The sequence below is a fragment of the Nuphar pumila genome, chromosome 3 (genome assembly GCF_984573655.1).
Source record: "Nuphar pumila chromosome 3, dmNupPumi1.hap1.1, whole genome shotgun sequence".
Classification (NCBI taxonomy): domain Eukaryota; kingdom Viridiplantae; phylum Streptophyta; class Magnoliopsida; order Nymphaeales; family Nymphaeaceae; genus Nuphar; species Nuphar pumila.
In genome coordinates, this window is record NC_143251.1 from 77371304 (window position 1) to 77391591 (window position 20288).

At 36.2% G+C, this 20288-nt stretch overlaps 2 protein-coding genes across 2 annotated transcripts in view; one reads left to right on the forward strand and one right to left on the reverse strand.

Annotated features, from left to right (window-relative positions):
* The window catches only part of LOC149843058 (eukaryotic translation initiation factor 4B2-like), a 30900-nt gene extending 18022 nt beyond the window's left edge, over window positions 1-12878 (forward strand). The window contains exons 2-3 of the mRNA XM_089999568.1: window positions 11646-12065; window positions 12591-12878. Coding sequence (XP_089855694.1) covers window positions 11646-12065; window positions 12591-12615 — 445 coding nt within the window. The 3' untranslated portion in view covers window positions 12616-12878. The remainder of the gene's footprint in view (window positions 1-11645; window positions 12066-12590) is intronic.
* A 3621-nt stretch (window positions 12879-16499) lies between these two features.
* Window positions 16500-18007, reverse strand: LOC149843059 (high-affinity nitrate transporter 3.1-like). Its single transcript, XM_089999569.1, has 2 exons — window positions 17789-18007; window positions 16500-17350 (listed from the first exon to the last, which is right to left on the reverse strand). Exons 1-2 carry the CDS (start codon window positions 17925-17927, stop codon window positions 16875-16877), a joined length of 615 nt encoding a protein of 204 aa, XP_089855695.1. The 5' UTR covers window positions 17928-18007; the 3' UTR covers window positions 16500-16874.
* Window positions 18008-20288: the final 2281 nt, after the last annotated feature.

Genomic DNA, 20288 nt, shown 5'->3' on the forward strand with positions numbered 1-20288 from the left:
ATTTGATTTATTACCAAGAAATGATGAGTCTGACTCTATTGCGGTATTTGAATCTTTTGACAATGGCTCTAGTAGTGAGCATCCACTTGATGAATAAGGATAGTGATCAACATGAGAATTTGATGAACATATATCAAATGATACACGTGTATATTAGACAAGGTGATGGTAATCATCCATGTGCTCTTGACAAGTTTTCTCAAAACATATCTTTAGAAGAATCTCAACCTAGAAAATCAAATCGTATCTCTAGTGCTCCAAGTAGATTTGTATCATATGACTCATTCTCTTCAAACTTTAAAGTGTGTTTAATAACTCTTCACTCTTATTATGAACTGTCTCATTATAATGATGCCAAACAATACTCTCATTGGAATGAAACAATGAAATTTGAACTTAATGCTCTTAAGAAAGCCAAAACACATGGGAAATAGTTGATCCTTCACTTGACAATAAACTTACTGGGTGTTTAAAGTTAAAACCAAAAGTGATAGATCATTAGAAAGATATAAAGTAAGGTTAGTTGCCAAAGGGTATGCTCAAGAATACGTAATAGATTACGAGGAAACCTTTGCCCCAATAGCACGAATGACAAGTATGCAAGCTGAAACTTCCTCTAGAGGTGAATTTAAACAAAAAGTTTTAAAAGTTAAAAAAAACTTTTATGGCCTTAAACAAGCTCTCAGGCTTGGTATGGCAAATTTAGTAATATTTTGATCAATTTAGGATCTATCTTTTGTTATACTGACACTGCTCTTTTTGTCAAGAAAACAAGTATTACAATTGTAATTCTTCTTCTATATGTTGATGATATGATCTTCTCAGAAATCGACAAAGGAGTTATTGAATTTAAATCAATCTTAAAGAAAACTTTTGATACGTCTGACTTGAATTTCTTGAGATGTTTTTTAGGAATTGAAGTTGCCTACTCTCCTAAAAGATATATTCTCTCTCAAATGAAATTACCTCCTGGCATATGTGCTAAGTCAAGGTTGTCAGATGAAAAGAAGGTGGGGACCTTAGAAGTCATAAATGCTAAATTAAGACTCGAAGATGTACTACTTGAAGATCCTACTCCATATTGTCAATTAATTAGATCTCTCACTTATTTCTTCATCACCCGACCTGATATTGCTTATGTTGTTCATGCGGCTAGCCGGTTTCAGCATGCTCCTACCACAGTGCACATGGCAGCAGTAATGAAGATTGTGTAATACATTAAAAACACTATTTCGAAAGGGCCTTCCTTATCTTATTTCTCATCTTTTGAATTAACTGTTTATACTGATGCTGACTGAGGTCGTAATCCAAATGATAGAATCTCAACTACTGGTTTTTGTATTTTTTAGGAGATTTGTTGAGTTTTTAGAGGTGTAAGAAGCAACAAAAAGTATCTTTATCCTCAACGGAAGCCGAATATGTAGTGTGGCTTAAAAGTCTTCTTAGTGATATGGGAATCATCATCTCACCACCATCGAAGATGTACTGTGACAATAAGAGTGTAATTTATATTGCAAGCAATCACACTTTTCATGAGTACACCAAGCATATTAGATGGATTGCTATTATGTTCGTGATGAATATCTGAAAGAAACTATCACATTGTCGTATGTCACTTCGAAGTATCAGTTGGCCGATTTCTTTACCAAAGTCATTTTCTCTTTCTTCTTAGCAAACTTTCGGTTCTTTTCCCGTAAGGTTTGAGGGGAAGTGTTATATATATATATATCAATGTTGTGAAAAGCGTTGAGGCGTAGCGAGGCGCTCCACCAAAATCTGAGGCGAGGTGTAAGCCTCGAGGCGTAAAGCGTAAGCCTCAAAGTTTTTTTTTTAAAAAACTTAAAAAAACTATAAAAAAATATCTAAAATTATAAAAAAAAAATCTTTATTGATGAAGCAACAACCAACAGGAAATAAAAAATCTCAAAAAATAGTGAGTTCATCAAAAATAATAGTGAGTGAGTTCATCAAAAATAAAACTTTAAGCCTTAGGATTTTTCTTCATAAGCTTGAAAATACAACACACATATCTCCAATATTTAAGCCCAAACAAGAATAGTGAGTTCATCAAAAATAAAACTTTAAGCCTTAGGATTTTTCTTCGTAAGCTTGAAAATACAACACACATATCTCTCTAAATCAAAATATATATGCATGGTAAAAATTTAACAGCTCCCATATCAAGATAGAGATCTAAAACAGATCATAACTGGGTCAAAAAAGTTTTTTTATCAGATCCAACTAAGTTTATAAGAAACTACATATACCAACTTGATCCAATTAAGATCCAAACGTATTTGGATAAAGTTTTGAGAGGTATTTTACAAACCAAAAGCACTTTTCTATAAAAATCAGAAAAATCAAAAAATAGTTTTGAGCAAAAATAATAAATCGGAACAATGAAACATAATTTTTAAAACTTTTTTAGTTAAATAAAAATTATAGGTGCTTTTCTGTAATTTTAAAAAAGAACCAATTCTGAAAAAATTCTCAAACTACAACTCTGTTTCTATATTTTTCAGAAGAGAACTGTTTATTATTTTTTTGAAAAATAAAAGCCCTCTTTCTGTAAAACATAGGTTGAGATCAGGGTAATATCGTAATTTTATCTAAAAAACGTGCAAGGGTTCTCGACCCATCTCAGACCCCTTTTTTTCATTTTGTTTGTTTTTTTTTCCTCTTCTTCTGCAGGTTCCACCACCGTCGCTAGTTTCGGCACAACTCCACCTTCTCCGGTTACTCGTCGGTGCTCCACCGTTGGGCCATCCTCCGCAAACCACCACTACAGTCAGAGACTCCGACATGACCATCTTACAGAGGGGGGTCTCCTCCATCCTCCCTGCTGCTTTTGTGTCCCGACCTCCACCACCGGGATGCCACCTCCGCCCTCCTTCACGAGCCCTCCAACGCAGTCGGGGTAGGAAAGCGGTTCCTCCTCCGTGAGCTCCCCCAAGGGCTTGTTCAGGGGCGACCGAAGCGTCCCCTCCGACGCCTTTATCTTCCTCCCTAATTTTGGCTGACCCGCTGGATTCCTCCTCTTCCTCCGTGGTGGAAGAAGTGGTGGTGGTTGTGGTGCTTGGCGTAGTAGTAGCCCAGCGGGTTTTTCTCATCCCTCCTCTGACAACAGCCCAAAGAACTCCGCCACGTCGGCCTCCACCCTCCGTCGAAACTTCGGTGGGACCCCGTGGTTCACCAACTGAAAGAACCCCCACTCCTTGCACGCCTTCCCCACCAACTCGGTGAGTTCGCCGGAGACTGAAGAGGTGTCAAAGAGCGGCACTTTAACAAAATTGCGGTGCGTGGTTGCGGGAGGGTATAAATTTGCGCGATGCAGCACCTTTACTAAGGGGCTTATGGTTTTCCACATTAACTGAAAACAAAAAGAATAAATTAGAATAGTTGAATGCATTTTCTGTGCATGAACTACAACAAAAAGAGGCGTGTACGCCTCAATCCGAGGCGCGCCTAGCCTCAAGGCGTGTGCCTCAAGGCCTATGAGGCGCACACCTCATGGCACAAAGGCCCTCGCCTTGAGGCGAGGCGCGCTTTTTGCGCCTTGAGGCGTGCTTTTAATAACACTGATATATATATTATATATATATATTATGTATTGCCTGATAGAGGCATTTTTGTCTTTTTACATATATTAAATAATTTTTTATTAGAAACAACTATTTTTGTCTTTTTACATATATTAAATAGTTGTTTATTAGAAACAACTATTTTTGTCTTTTCTTATTTGTTTTCTTTTTATTTTATTTTATTTTCCTTTGTGTACATTGGGCCCCCCATTTCATGGAGTCATTGAGGGCCCCAACGGTCATAGTTATGACCGTTGGGAGCTCCCCAATGATTCTATGAATTGGGGAGCTCCCAATGGCTACTCTCTCTTTTGTGTATATAAATAGGGGTGCAACCCCTACATGTAATTCATTCCTTTTCTCTCACTATTCAATAATACTTAAATTTTTGTTAGCCTTTTTGGCATTGTCCCTTAGTGGATTTGTGTATGCACTTGAGTGCTTGGCTATTCTCTTTGTAATTGTCGATTATTGGACTTGTAAGTGTTTTACACTTTATTATTTGTAATTCTGCTTACTTCGTTTTATGTTTGAAGAATGCCATATGACTATTGTAAGAAGTGGTGCAAGAAGCTAGTGTCTAGGAAATGCTTGGATGGGTGAAGCATTTAGTGTTGGGGAAGCATAATGAGATACAAGTAAGAAACACCAATGGAACTGAGTAGAAAATAATATAAAAATATAGTTGAAATCAAGCAAGCAGGAGTGGGAAGCGGGAAGCGATTCCAAAATTTTAAGAAACGGGAAGTGCGGGACAACTTAGAAGTGAACTAGGAATCGTCTCGAAAGCGAACCAGAAGCGACTTAGGAAGTGAAGGGGAAGCAAAAAAAGAGAAAAAGCAAGGAAAAAAACATGAAAAAAATAAGGGGAAGCGAGGGGGGAGAATACTTCCCCTAAATTGGGAAGCGTGCTTCCCCGCACATTTCGGAAGTGCCACGTTTTGTGCTAATCCATATGCTATGGCGCTCTCGGTTGTTAAAATGTATCCATCCATTGTTGTAATTAGATATATTTTATATATATAAAAGATGATACATATACATATATGGTATATATGTATATGTATCCTCCTATTTATATATATATAAAATATATATTTTTCTTTTGTTTAGCCGTAGGGGTATTTTAGTCTTTTCCTCTGTTTTACGCACATTCACTTTATGAATGTGATTGTAATTTATTTTATTTTTCTTTTTCTTTTATTTTTTATTTCTTTTTTCTCAAGTACCAAAAGGTACCTTGGGGGGCCCACTCAAATAGACGTTGGGCCCCTTCCAACGGTCACATTTGTGACCGTTGGAGGGGCTCCAACGTCTATGAGTGGAGCCCCTCCAAGGCTCCTTTTTGTTGTTATAAATAGGGGCTCTCCCCTTTGTATTTCTTAATCCTTGAGGGAGCTCTTGCTCCATTGTAACGGGGTTTTTACCCCTTCTCCATTATTTCTTCAATGATATGCAACTTATGACTTTATGTCATATTTTTCCCTTTTTATGGGTTTTATGTGTTAGCACATTATGTGCTTGTGTTGTTTCCCTTTAATGGGTATATTTGCACTTCACGTGCGTAGGTATGGGTTCATTATTGAACCCAATGTTTTTCAAGTCATTTTCTAACATGGTATCAGAGCAAGGTTGAGATCGAGTTGCTCTTTGGTGCATCGGGAAGCGTGGTATTCAAGAATTTGTTAAAGAAAAATGGTGAAGTATTCGTTTCTCTCTATTGTCTTTCTTATAGTTATTCGGTATGCATTCTATTTCTTTGAGTATTGTATGAAGAATGTAATATGTTCTTTTCTTTATGTGTGCTTTTTGTCATTATGTTTTTTTTGAGTTACTTGCTACTCCATTGAATCGTTTTTGTATGTTTTTCTTTGAAAAACTTTAAATGATAACTTGTTTGGCGAAAAATTAGATATATGATTGCACAAAACTTGCTTTAATGGGTCGGTAAAAATTTATGACCGTTGGAACTTTGAATTTACATTTTAAACCTAACCTTGTTTATGAAAATACCTTTATATGAATGTTTAGTCTTTAAAGAAAGGTATGTTAAGATTAAAATGCTTGTGAAATGTAGTTTTTTGAAAAATGTTTGGCATATATGAAAAATTCCATATTATGTGTCCGTTTTATATAAGCAACATTTAATTAAGAAAGTTTTTTTATAATACCAGTTGAATTAAGTTTTAAAATGGTCTTATGGAATATGGTGATTTTCTTTCCATCTTTACACTCTTAAGGATGTTTTCAACATTTAGAGAGTTCTCTCTCTTTTCAATAAGAGACATTTATATTTTTATGTTGTGATTGTCTCTTGTGGGTTTTGGTGTTTGCCCTTTTGTTTGTTCATTAGTAAATGTTGTAAGTGCTTAATGCACTCTTTTGCTTTTCTGCATATTTCATTACAAAAGTTATGGTCTTCACTAATGTTTATTGTGTACTTATTTCATTAGGAGTAGGTAATAATCTATTAAGTCATGTTTTTTGATAAAACTTAAGAGTGTTAAATTTTTCCTCAATAAATGTTTACTTTTTATTTAAGCCATAGTACAATCTTACTTATCATAAGGTTTTGTTAATGAATCTATTTTGTTGGGATTTCTTCCACTTTAATGGAGTTTTCTCCTTCTTTGGGAGTTGTATATGTTTTTTGTTCAAACTCTCCTTAAGGAGCCTTTCGGTCCTTATAATCTTCTTGTGAGTATATACTCTTTTATGAAGATTTCATGATTGTTTATCATTTTTAAGTTGCAATAGTAGATTTCATAAGTTTTCAAACTTCACCATCTTTATGAATGCCTATATTGGCCTAAGTTTGTTATTTTTGAACTTCACCAACTTCACCATTTAATTGCACCTTATGTCTTTCATAGTTAAGGCTTGTTTGTTCCAAATCGGTTCATACACATGATGTTGCTTAATATTTCATGTTATGTTGCATAATAAGCCTTTTTTGGTGTACAAGACTTCTTTTGAAGATTAAGCATAATTCGTGTTTATGCAAAATTGTTTTGATGGATTATATTGGACCTTTGATTCAATTTGTTAATCGGTCCTCTTTGTAAAAACTTTTATTTGGAAAATGATTCCTTATGTGTTTATTGCCCTTTTGTGGCATTTATGTTTGTCCATCACATGTTATTTAATGCATCATTTATTTGGCCTTAGTATTGTTATATTAAAGATGTTTGTCGAGGTGAGTTATGGGCACCTCGTGTTGTATCATTTTTAGATTGTCCACCTTCCATATTATAGATGGTTGTTGAGGTGAGTTATGGGCACCTTGGGACTCTAAAATGATTTGTTATTTGATCTCTAATTATGAGTGTGTCACTCATTTTTTCTCTTGTGCCATTGATATTATGGATGCTTCTATGTAAATGTGATGGACATATGGTATTTGAAACCTTAAATGTTTTAAGGTACATTTAAAATCAAGATGTTTTGGGATTATAGCCCAACCTTTTATTTGTTTATGAATCTTATGAGTGCATTTGCACATTTGTGATTCCGTATGATATGCTCGTTGTGCACATGTGTTCTTGTGTTTTTTCACAAGTGTTCTTGGTGTGTATATTCACATATTTGTTCTAAAGAATATTATTTTATCGGTTGTAGTATCTTGTTGAAGATACGTTTTACTTGCATTTATTCCAAAATGCTATTATGAGTATTCTTTTTTAAAAGGAATATTGTTTCATTCGAGGTTTATTTTCATTACAAGTTTATTGCCTCAAAAGTTTTTTCCTTTTATGCCCATTATCTAAGTGTCATCATATGTAGACAAGAATTTTATTACACCTTCGTGTGTTTTTAGCCCTTTGTTGGCTTTTGCTCTCTTGGTCTAGTAGCTGAACACACTTATCTTGAGTGTTATTATATGTAGACAAGGCACGTTGATTCACACCATGGTGTGTGATTTTAGCCTATGTTGGCGTTTGTGTTCTTGTTCTAGTCGCTTAGATGTTTGCCCATGGTTGGCTTATTTCACTCATTTCAAGTGTCATCTTATGTAGACAAGAGATGTATTATGTTTTAGCCCATGGTTGGCTTATTACTCTTGTTCTAGTAGCTGAACATACTTGGTTTTAAGTGTATTTTTACGTAGACAAGAGATACTTTTTAGTCCATGTTGGCATGTATTCTCTTGCTCTTGTCGTAGATGCACTTATTTCAAGTATTATTATATGTAGACAAGAGGTTCGTTTACACACCTTTGTGTGTGTCTTTGGCCTTTAATGGCTTTATATTCTTGATCTAGTAGCTTATACGCTTGATTTATGGGTTTTTGGAGGACTAATGAGGAAGTTGTTTGTAATGAATAAACTATTATTGAAATTTGCAAAATTCCATTCATGACTTGTATTTTTCAAGTAAATCATCTTTTTGATATGCATATCAAGTTGATTTCTTAGCATTTAATCTATATATTAAGTACTTATGGTTTTTGCCACCCTTATATGTAAAATGTTTTTTTTCAATTAAGTGTGACTTTCATAAATGTTTTTAAAAACCTTGTGAACTCTTGGGTTTATTTTGCCTAAAGTATGCTTGGAGACTTCGTTTCTCTTATTTGGAACTTCACTACATGTTTGAAGCATGTTTTAGTTCTTTGAGTATTAATTCATATAATGATTCGTATATGCATATGCTCTTTATGTCCTTTTTTGGGCTCTCATTCAATAAAGCATATGTATGTTATGCCTCTTCGTAGGCTTCTTGTGGTATCCCTTAGTGGATCATTTTGTTATTCCCCATTATGGGGTTATATTTGTCCAATGGTGGATCTTATGAATGCATTATGCATTCTTGCCATTTTTGCATAATTTGCTTCCGCTCATTTTGTTTTAACATAATGTATGATTTAGAAACTTTGGTTTTCTAAATTTTTCGTTTCATACTAAAGTAACTATCATATTATGCATAAATTTTGCACCTTGTTAGGAATGTTCCTTTTTGAGTAAGTGCAAAGATATTGTTTACTTGTTCTTTGTTGTTTTCTTTTCTCAGGATCTTGGAGATAGGACAAAGGGAAGTACCCTGGATGGTTCGGGAAATAGGTTCATCATTTGAAGACAATTGGAGGAAGGCTATTTCAAGTTTCATTGCATCCTTGCCGAAGCCTCGTGGAGTTTTGCCCTTTTTTCAATCTTTTCGTTTCCCTGCAAAGCTTGAGGGGGGGTGTTAAAATGTATCCCTCCATTGTTGTAATTAGATATATTTTATATATATAAAAGATGATACATATACATATATGGTATATATGTATATATGGTATATATGTATATGTATCCTCCTATTTATATATATATATAAAATATATATTTTCCTTTTGTTTAGCCGTAGGGGTATTTTAGTCTTTTCCTCTGTTTTACGCACATTCACTTTATGAATGTGATTGTAATTTATTTTATTTTTCTTTTTCTTTTATTTTTTATTTCTTTTTTCTCAAGTACCAAAAGGTACCTTGGGGGGCCCACTCAAATAGACGTTGGGCCCCTTCCAACGGTCACATTTGTGACCGTTGGAGGGGCTCCAACGTCTATGAGTGGAGCCCCTCCAAGGCTCCTTTTTGTTGTTATAAATAGGGGCTCTCCCCTTTGTATTTCTTAATCCTTGAGGGAGCTCTTGCTCCATTGTAACGGGGTTTTTACCCCTTCTCCATTATTTCTTCAATGATATGCAACTTATGACTTTATGTCATATTTTTCCCTTTTTATGGGTTTTATGTGTTAGCACATTATGTGCTTGTGTTGTTTCCCTTTAATGGGTATATTTGCACTTCACGTGCATAGGTATGGGTTCATTATTGAACCCAATGTTTTTCAAGTCATTTTCTAACATCGGTAACCCTGGTTAAAATCCATGTTCTTTACTTAAAATGAATTATAGATATTTTCGTAGAAAATATTCATTGTATATAAAGATTTTATCATAAAAATACAAATTAAAAAAAAAGTATATTCTTTTCATGAGAACAATATGAAGAAAGTTTAATTTCATCTTGGGAGAAGCAAGGTTCCTCTATTCCCTGGAAGTAAGTTTCCTATGAAGTTTTGGAAGCACAAAAGAAGCGTGTGGTTTTGTGTTTCTAAAAGGAGCTTCCTGGGAAGTGAACTTCCAAGTTTTGGTAACATTGGTCATAGCTAGGTGGAGTTACCAAGGAAAGTGTGCTTGAACTCTTAGTCGTAGCTAGGTGGTGTCTTGAATATAAACAATCACAATAAGTACAAACTACAAAGGCATTTTGAAGATCACTAGTTGTCTAGTGATGAAATTTAGAGGGTTTTAGGAGTCTTTACTGTACATTGCTTATTCAAAAAGATTTACTGCAAATTGTAGAAGACTTAGTATTGCACATGGAAGTGGACAAAAAATAACCACAGGTTCTACTGGCCATCCTTTTCTCTTTTATCCTTCTCATCAAATTGCTTCCATTTCCTAGTGGCAAGGTTGAAGGTCACCAAATGGTCCCCATTTTGGGAGGTAAGCTAGTACACATGGCTTCCTGCTGGATCACCAATCACCCTAAAACTAATCTAGAAATTGTAGGCTTGTAGCGAAAGTCATGCATAAGAAATGTGGATGACTGGTCTTATGGTGCGTTTGGAATTGGGGTAAAAAGAAAGTGAAAATTCTCTACCAAATGGGAAAAACTGAATATTCCCATGCACAAATGAGAGAAAAATTTTCATGTGAACTTTTCATATTTTTGTATGATTTTGCCAGCTGTTCATATGAGAAATTTCTGTGTAAATTGGTAGAGAAATAATTGTGAAAATTTTCATGTTTGTGACTTTTTCATGTTTGTGACTGTCATATGATATAAATATTCAAAGTTTAAAGAATTTACCATTTCCTAGGGGTGCACAATGAGCCGAGCTAGCTCGAGCTCGACTCATTTAAGTTGGCTCTAACTCGTCCGAGTAGATAAATGAGCCGAGCTTGAGCAAGGTCTCAAGCTCGGTACATATAAACAAGCCAAGCTTGATCAGATAGTCAAGTTTGGTTGTGTTCAGTTAGCCTGATTAAGCTCTGTTCGTGTAGTTATGTAAGGTGCCTAGTATTGGTATATGAATAAATTATGTGAACAAAGTAGACAAAAGAAGGCCTTGCCTATATGGGTAAGACGTTAACCCTTTGCAACAGAGATGGAGAGTTTGAATGCCATCCTCGCCTCTATTCATTTAAACATTTTTTAAATATAAATGTTTGGCTCGAGCTGGGCCAAGTCAAGCTTGGGTTCAACTTGAGCCGAGTTTGGACAAAAGCTGTTCAAGCTTGGCTCGAGCCGAGCTTGAAAATTATTTTTTTAACAAGCTGACCCAAGCCAGCCTAAACTCAGCTGAAACTTGGCTCGTGTGCAGCCCTACCATTTCCCGATGTTGGATGAAGTCTGTAACAACAATTTTATAGTTTAATTTTTTGGACATTGATTGGTTGCTAAATTTTCTGGGATCTAGGATCATATATGGTAATTACAAGTTATAGTAGGTTGTTAGTTATCTAGGATAATCTTGGAAGGTGTACATCCTGTGAAGATATTTGCTGATTTGCCTTTCACTGAAATTAGATAATGAGGTGGCTAAGTTTTTTCAGGTTAAATTGTGTTGGTTTGCATGAGGAATAAGATTATGCTGTGTGCAACTATCGTGCATTGTATCTTCTTGAACCATAAGAATCACATAATTCTTGTCGGTACATGTAGAGTAGAAGCACCCCTTGTTTTGAAGAGAGGAGGATGGATTATTGACATTTGGTTGGAGGAAAATTGAAAGCTAAGAAGTGGTAATTCTAAAGATTGCTAAAGGAAGAAGTAGAGGCATCTCCTGTGCCTGTAATATGTGGAATGAGAAGTAGTACTTTTGTATCTTAATGATGAGTCTCATAGCTATGTTCACATCCCTTTAGGATAATCTATATGCCATTAACTATTCTTTTGGAAATCTCAGTGGATGTGGGTATATTGATGTGATGCACTTTATTACCTTTTGAAAAATTAGTTCATTAATATGCTAAAATATGTTTTCATGATTTTGTTCTTTTTTCCTGCACAATCTTCAGACCTGAGACAATGGAGGAAAAACTATTAAAGAATGAGATAAATCAGCTGAAGCAAGAGCTATCAAAAGAACCTCAGGTAAAGCTGAATGGAGAATCTGATAAAAAATCTGCCGAAATACCAAGCCTACAGGATCTGGTTATAAAGGAGAAGGAGCTAGAACTGTTGATACGGGAGTTGGATGATAAAGTCCGGTTTGGGCAGAGAGGTGACAGGCCACGCTCTGGGTCTAGTAGAACTGGAGTTGGCCATTTGGAGAGGCCACCTTCTCAGTCTGGTTTCTCAGAGGATTCAAGAAGTGTGGAATTTTCTGAAAGGCCTCGTTCTCGTGGGGGAGCACCTGATGTGTGGACTAAAGCCGATGACAGAAGAGGATTCCTGGGTAGAGAGAGGGGTTTTCTTGGCAACAGAGATGCAGACAGGTAATAAGTCCTTAATTTGACAAGTAGCTTGGTGTTCAGAAAGATGCACTTGTATCTACAAGATGCTTCTCATTCCCCACTCGGTGAGCATTATTCCTCTCAATGCAACGAGTAATGGGGTGGCTCAACACTATGGGAGGCTGCCTTTTAAGAGGCTGGCCTCATTGGTTGGACCTATTCTGTTTGAAAGATGGATGATGGTTCAACATTCCTTGCCATATTTTGAATGGTTCACTTGCTTTTTTTTAAGAAAACTGTCTAAAGTATATGGGGAACTAAGAAATCACTTTATTTTTTCTGACAAATATATTGAAAGAAACTAAGGCAAACTTTGGAAATGATAATGCATAAGCCCCTTGCCAGTTGCATGAAACATGGTAAAAGGGAATAAAGCTGCAGAACTACTAGTAACATCTGCATCTATCTGATATCGGCAGTTCAATCCATGGTGCAGTGTCAACAATGAAACCCCAATAGTGTGTTCTGTCAAGTGAAAGTTAACTTTATCTTTTCTTGTATTTGTAGGTTCAGGTCGAAGGAAAGATGGTGATGCGGAATCTGGTGTGAACTTATTGGGCCTCTTTTTTGCACCAAGATATAACAACTTGTTTTTGTTTTCTTTTTTTTTTCTTTTGTGTTTTCCCAATGAAAAGTGGCAAGAGATCTTGGCTACGGATAGACAGACCTCTTATTATAATTTATTGTCGACCTTGATGTGGTGTAAAATTACATTTTTCCATGTCAAGCCAAGGAACCTTGTGTTGTTCTTGACTCGATTCCTCATTTATTCCCTCTTGTTTTTCTTTGGAGGAACTGCGATGAAAAAACCGACTCTTTACTGTTGTTGGTGTCTATGAAAAATCTCTTTTACAATTTGGTGCTTGGTGAATGGAATTTCATGATGCTTTTGTTGATTCGTAATTGGGGTCCTGGCCAATTGTTCCACATTTTGAAGTTCATGCCACATTTCCTAAACGAATCCGTTTGGACATAAAACATAAAATGGTCTACTTTTTTTTTTAAATATTTTCAAAGATATTTTCAATAAAAATTAAGTATAAACCACACACCAAATTTAAATAACCACAAAAGTTCAGGTCGAACCACAAGGAATGGGGTAAGAACAAGTATTCCAAATAAATCATTTTTTATTGTTTAAAAAAAAATTATGAAAGCAAACATGCATAATAAAGCTTATTACAAAAGCAGAGGAAAATAAATTTTAAATGGATTATAATCTGAAAATGATAGAAATGGTGCAACGCCCTAGCTATAAACTATAATTATGAGTTAGCTTCTTTCAACCTGTGTGCAAGAAACTTTAGTGCGTCCACTTCAATCACCTTATCCACCTAGGTGTTTGTTGAGGTTATTATATGCAATTACATAAAATGAAAACCCAAAAGATAATTATTTTTATACTATGTTAGTGATTCGACAAACACTCAACTAGACTTAACTTAATCACTCAAAACTTAACTTTAGATTCTGATTTTTTAACGAAAATCAACACCTGACACATACAAAGCAACTCAAATAAGATACTAAAACTCATCAAATATATTTCAAGATACTTAATTAAAAAAAATAAAAATAAAAATAAAAATAAAATTAATTTTCAAAAACACTGCAACTAAAATCAAAAGTCGGATTTCTATAGTGCCAAAAAGCTGGTTTCGGTATAATGGTCGTAAAATCTCAACCCCTAGTCGGATTGTGCTGAAATTTAAAGAAAATAATCTAGACATGCATAGTTAACAATACTAAAATTTCATCCTTAAACTTCTTCTAGATTGACCGAAATAGTCTGTTTATCAAATCGAAAAATTCAAGCCTGATACAGAAAATTTGACTGGTGAAGAAAAGAGTTTTTCGGCAAAAAAAAAAATTAAAACATAAAACAATGATTCTAAACGATCCTAAACAATCATAATATACAAAAATCCAAGATAGTAGATCTAAATATGCAAAAAAAATAAAAACAAAATCTAATCTACATGCAAGACACCCTAAAAATATAAAGAAGAGGTAAAAGAAGGAACTTACCGACGACGATTCTTGATTTTGGATTGGGTTGAGAAAAGAGCATATCTCTCCTATGATGGTGCTGCATCCCAGAGGTTGCCTACAACGTGAGGGGTGATGCAAGATGGCTGCTGCATATGAAACTCATGTGGAGAGGAAAAAGGAAAGAAAAAAGAAAAAAGAAAAAAGAAAAAAGAAAAAAGAAGAAAAAAAGAAGAAGAAAGAAGAAGAAAGGAGAGAGAGTTCTCCACATTGGAAAAGAAGAGGAGGGGATGGAGAGGCAGCTCCTAAGGAGAAGAACCCCTCTTCTTAGGTTTCCTAACGTATTTATAATGATAACCTAAAAAAATAATTTTTAAATTTTAAAAAATACTTTTAACATTTATATTTTTGAAATCACTAAAAATAATACTTATTTCTAAAACTACACTATAAATACCATTATTTTATAACAATTCCAAGGTGACACTCCTTATAGAAGGCTATCTTAGACTTTTTAACATTTGCCCAGTTGAATTTGAAATTAGAGCATGTAAGATTTGAATCTTGACTTCGGATCTTCGCTTCAACTGCTTTGCAATAACTCTAGAATGCCCAAATTGCACATGATTTGAACAAAATTTGGATAAAAAATTTCTTGCATAAAAAACACCAAAACTCCTCAATCATGAGTATTTTAATATTAAAATCAATAAAATTCATGCATACATTATATACAAATATATGTAATTTATGCATGATCACTATCAATGCCCGGATGTGTGTAAGATATAAAATCAAGCTTGGCATCTTGTTACATTTTTTTAAGTCCAGTTAGGGTTAGTCTGACCCCTACCAGTTAACTATACCATTGGGTTTTGAACCTGTAACATCCCAACACAAGGTGGCGTGCACTAGCTAAGCAAAGCCCCCCGTTATCTTGTAATGTTGTCCATAATAGACACCGTAATTAGTGCCTTAGCAGAAACAAGTTTGTAGCTTTTCAAGCTGAAATTTTCGGAAACAGATCAGGTCATGCTGAACATGAGCGTTTTTTCTCATGCTGACATCGTGGCCGTCTGTTTGAACTTTGGATGAATGCCACGTGGTTTTGTTGACTTTTGAGATTTTTAAAATGTAAATTGGATGGCCACGATGTCAGCATGAGCAAAAACTCTCATGTTCAGCACGACCTGATCTGCTTCCAAAATTTCCTGGTTCTTATATAGAAACTCTAATATTTTTTTCAAAACAACCAGTCTTCAATTAAATAAAATGGGTTGTATTGCAAAAAAACCGCTAAAAAAGTATCTATGAAATTTGATTCCTTAACCAAGAATCTGGTGCTGATTAGCTTCTCAATTCTACTGCATTATTTTTGTAGCGCCCAATAGCTTTGGACTAATGTACAGTACTCTTTCTCTCTCCCTCACACACAATTTATCCATGTGACAACTAAAACAAGGCAACTTGGAGTATTTGCAGCCAAAATAACTGTACTGTACAATAAAATGATTTGTTTTTTGAAATGTCTTGCAATTTTTAAAATCAGCCGGATGTTCAAATTCCCTAATTTTTGGCTAAAAAAGATTTTTTTTTACCTTTTGCACAAGCGAATTTTTTTCGTATATGCAAACCTTTTTTTTTAAATATCCAAATATGTGAATTTTTGCCTACACATTTGTCTTCCTGCTAATATCCCTTATGCAATTTTATATTTTGGGGACATTCACAACCATGAGTTGTGAAGGTTCTCAAAATGTGCTTAAGTAATCATTTGTGAATGTTCTGACCTTCACATGCTAATGTTTTCACAGATTTGTGAACGCCCTTCTACCGGCCCCCTTTATGCAATTTTAATAAAAGAAGTTCGTATATTTTGGGAACCTTACGATATTGTACTGTATTTGTGAATGTCAAGTCATACAAGACACAAAACTTTGTGCTTGGTATTTGCAAAAGTGTTGCTAAAGGTAAAATAAATCTTTAACGACACTTTAAAAATGCCATTAAAGTTTTTAAGAGAAAACTTGTAAATTTAGAAAGAAATTTGTATATTTAAAAAAAATCACATATTTTCATATTTGAAAGAAAATTCACATATTTGAGAGAAAACTCACATATTTAAAAAGAAATTTGCATATGAAAAAATTTGCATATTTGAGAGAAAGTTTGCATGTCTTGAAGAAATTAGCTTATGTGAAAGGTAAAAAGGTTCTTTTGCAGCAAAAAAATTATGAATTTAAGCATCGGGCGGATTTTAAAAATGTAAGGCATTTCAGAAAATGCATCATTTTTGGCATACAGCATAATCATTTTCAGTATTTGCCGAGCATCTAAATAGTGCCAAGCTGCCAAGCTTGGGGGCTGTCCGAGAGAAGCCCCATAAAAATTTGGCGTTGGAGACAAACTGGTTGCTCAAGTGGGTGCCATATCCTAACTTTGCAAATATATTGATACTGAAAAACGTAATACATCATGTCATTTATTATATTTTTTTCAAAAACCTTCGTGCCTTTTACAGAGAAGAGAACGTCTTTTTTTTCCTACAAAGAAAGCTGGGGTTAGGCTGGATTTGAACTTGCAACGTCCCAACACAAGGTGACGTGCACTAACTGTTCCTCCGCACAACGTTACCCACCAACAATGGCTCTCCATTTCATCGCATTTCATTTGCCTCTATGCTTAACAAAGACCACACAATTCCCTCCTCTCTTTTACATTACCAAATTTCTCCACACTACACGTAATTTCATATATATATATATAGAGAGAGAGAGAGAGAGAGAGAGAGAGAGAGAGTTCTTAGGATCTTTTGGCCAGCCTCTTCTCCACCACAAAGAAGCCGAAGAGGGAAATCACCGAGAAGGCCGAGAAGCAAGCCGCGGCGATGTCGAGGGACACGTGTCTGCCGCTGATGCCGTGGATCTGGAACAGGTTGGTGGACTTCTTGGGGTCGGTGGTCTGCCCGAAGCCGAGCTGATTGCCTGCGGCGTCGACGGCGTAGGCCCTCACGAAGAAGGTAGCGGTGGGCGTGTCCCTCGCGACCACCCACTGGACTGACGACGTGTTGGGCGTGAAGGGACGCGACGCGATGTCGAACGGGCACGTCTTGTCCTTGGCGAGGTCATTGTTGGACTTCCTCCAAGCCCTGTTCGCCTGGCTCACCGGCGCGTAGCACAGCCTCACCTTGATGGTCTTGTACCGCTCGACTGCGCTCCCGGAGAACGTCTGGTTCACTGTCCACGTCACATTGATCGTGTCCTTCCCGGCCTTCAAAACTAGTGAGAGAAAAAACAAAAGCAAAAAAGAAAACCAATTCAGATTCTCCATAGTTCTGATGTATTATCATCTTCATGGGCACCAAAATTTTTAGTCATGTTTGTATGCTTGAATAAGAGAATCATGGTGTTGTTTTTCATTAATTCATGGACTGTGATCAAATGCAAATTTCTGATTGCAAGTAAAATATTAAAGAAAACATTCCTAATTTGACATTGAAGAAAATTTTTCTTTAATTCAGCTTTCCACCAACGAAAGTGAAGGAAAAAGAGAAATGGGTTGAAGAAATTCTGTTGGCTCTCGACTTATAATGATCTTTTTTTTTCAAGAAGTGGCATAAAAAACCATTGGGTCTGTTACCACAGAGACGAATACATGGTGCAAAGAATATGACCGAGGAGATATGAGAAGAACAGAGAGTGAAAGAGCAGTCTTACCATCTCCGGGCTTAGGGGATGCCTGAACCGCCAAGGAACGAGGAAGTGTGGAGAAGAGGACACCACCATGAACAAGATCGAGGAGTGATGCAATAACAACAGTAGATATCAAAGGAAGAAAGGGGGATGAGGTAGCCATTCTAGAGAGAGAGAGAGAGAGAGAGAGAGAGAGAGGTGGGGACGGTTTCTTTGGTGCAGAAGGGCAAGGGGTTGATGGGGTTTAAATCCTCTGAATCTGCAGAAAGTCAAAAGACACTACTGTGCACCCAACGGAGCCCTTCAAGACAGGAAGAGATGCTGAGAATCCACGCACCTCATCTCATATTGACAGTTAGCGGTTGCCAAAGTTGCAAGTGGATGACCTTTAGCTGCCATGAGAAGCCGTTTATCAGGAGCAGGGTTGGAGCTGCATCATCCCATTGACCAGGACTTTGGTTAGCTTTTATTGTTCTTTACTTCTTTTTATATATTAGATTTCTTTACAGTTGTCTCGAAAACGTTTATGTATGATGACAGAAGGTATTGACTTTAAGGGTATGTTTGATGGATTGTCCAGGGTTGGACGAAATGAACAAAAAGAAAGGAACAAAATTAGTTAGGTAACAATTGTTCCAAGTCCAACATTTGATTGGATCGTACTCAAATGCTATGTTCCAAATGTCCGATGATGTGCGGATGGATAATGGGTCAAATTACTTTGTTTTGGATCATATGACCCGATTCGTTCACCATTTTACATATTTTAACAAGTTTATTATAGGTTTTTGTTTCGATATGGATCCAATTACGAAAATTGGTGGGAATAATTCGAAGCATGTCAAACGAAAAAAGTAACTGGTTTTTACCCGATAAGCATCTTTTTTACCCGATAAGCATCTTTGCTAGATTTAGTATCTGCTTAGACCCATGCTTCTTCAATCTGCTAACAAATCTGTGGCCTGAGAAAAGGACACAGAATTCACCAAAGTTCCACTTCAATCATGGTTGCCAAAGCAAACTAATAGGAAAAAAAGGACCAAAAGATCATGCTATTCAAGGTGTCAACAAAGAGCTCCATCAATTGCAGCCTCCTCAACGAGTCAAACAAGGAAGCATCAGACTATCAAAACAGAAACACCAAGTTAGAAAATCAGACACCAACATCGTGACAAAATACTCAATTATGATAGTGAACGAGAACAACATCTCCTAAGCACAAAAAAGTTTTGCAGAGAGTACCATGCTCAAGAAACAAAGCAAAACATACATCACAAGCGCATAAGAGAAAACAATTTTAGCCCACCATCTCATTTTCCTCCCAATTGACAGAAAAAAACCATACACAACATACATCATGAATCAAGAATTGCAACATCGTTTGAAGCTAAAAAAAACTTTAACTCATCCCTTCAAACTAAAACAATGAAACCAAAAAGAGAAAATTCATCTCTCCAACCACCAATAACAGTAAAAGACAAGATAATTCACTGTGCATTTGCAAAAACCCATTAATCAAAACATGTACACCATCAAGACTAATAAATAAACAAGCAGAGTCAAGCACCGATTTCTTCATTGCCCAAAACCATTCATCCAAAACTTAGAAAATTTTCACCAATGTAACAAAGAAAGGACTAATCCTTAAAACTCATCAGGACTCTCCAACACCGCTCTAATCCTGAGGACCTCACCCACAATCTGAGACTCCTCCTCAATCTCCTCCGTGAGAGCCTCTGCCTCATCGTAATTGTAATTGTTGATCTTGTTCCTCTCATTATCGTCATTGTTGCCCTGGACCTTGCTCTCCTTCACATGGTACCTCTCTGAGCCACCATCTCTGTCGTTCGCCTGCTTCGCCAATGCCACCGAGTCGCATTCGACGCAGCAGATCAATTTGCATGCGAAGAGGGGAAGCCTTCGAAGTGATTTAACCCTAGAGGAATCCTAAGCGGGGAAGCAATTGTAGGCAAAATCAAAACCAGATCACTATTGAATCGAGGGTTTCTTCCTGCTCAAATCGTGCCACAGGCTAGCCGGAGGGAGACTCCTGCCCCGCCTATACGCCTTCCTCCTCGACAACAACCTCTTCACAGGCCCATTGAAAAAAATTCGGGTGAGGGGTGCGTCCATCGAAAAAGTTGTGTTCCCCTCATCCCTGTTACTTTTGTAACGGGGGGAGGGTGGAACGAAAAAGAGCATACTTATAAGGACGCGACGGATGGGGGGAACGTTGTCCGCCACATCCAATGTTTGTTGAAAATCATCTTTCTCAACAAGATTTTCATCTGAATCACGTTGGGAATGATTTATCAAACATACCCTAAGGGTAAGTTTGGTTTTGTTGAGCCCCAATCACATCATGAGGTCTTCTGTGAGTCTGAATCACAAAAATTTGAAAGGAGTTCGTTTCTCATAGCTTATTTTCTGATGTTTGATTTCTTGTGCAAATGAGCATTGCAAGATTGATTACTAAAAATTAACAACAAAATATACTTTTAGTGACAGCTAAAAGCCCTGATAT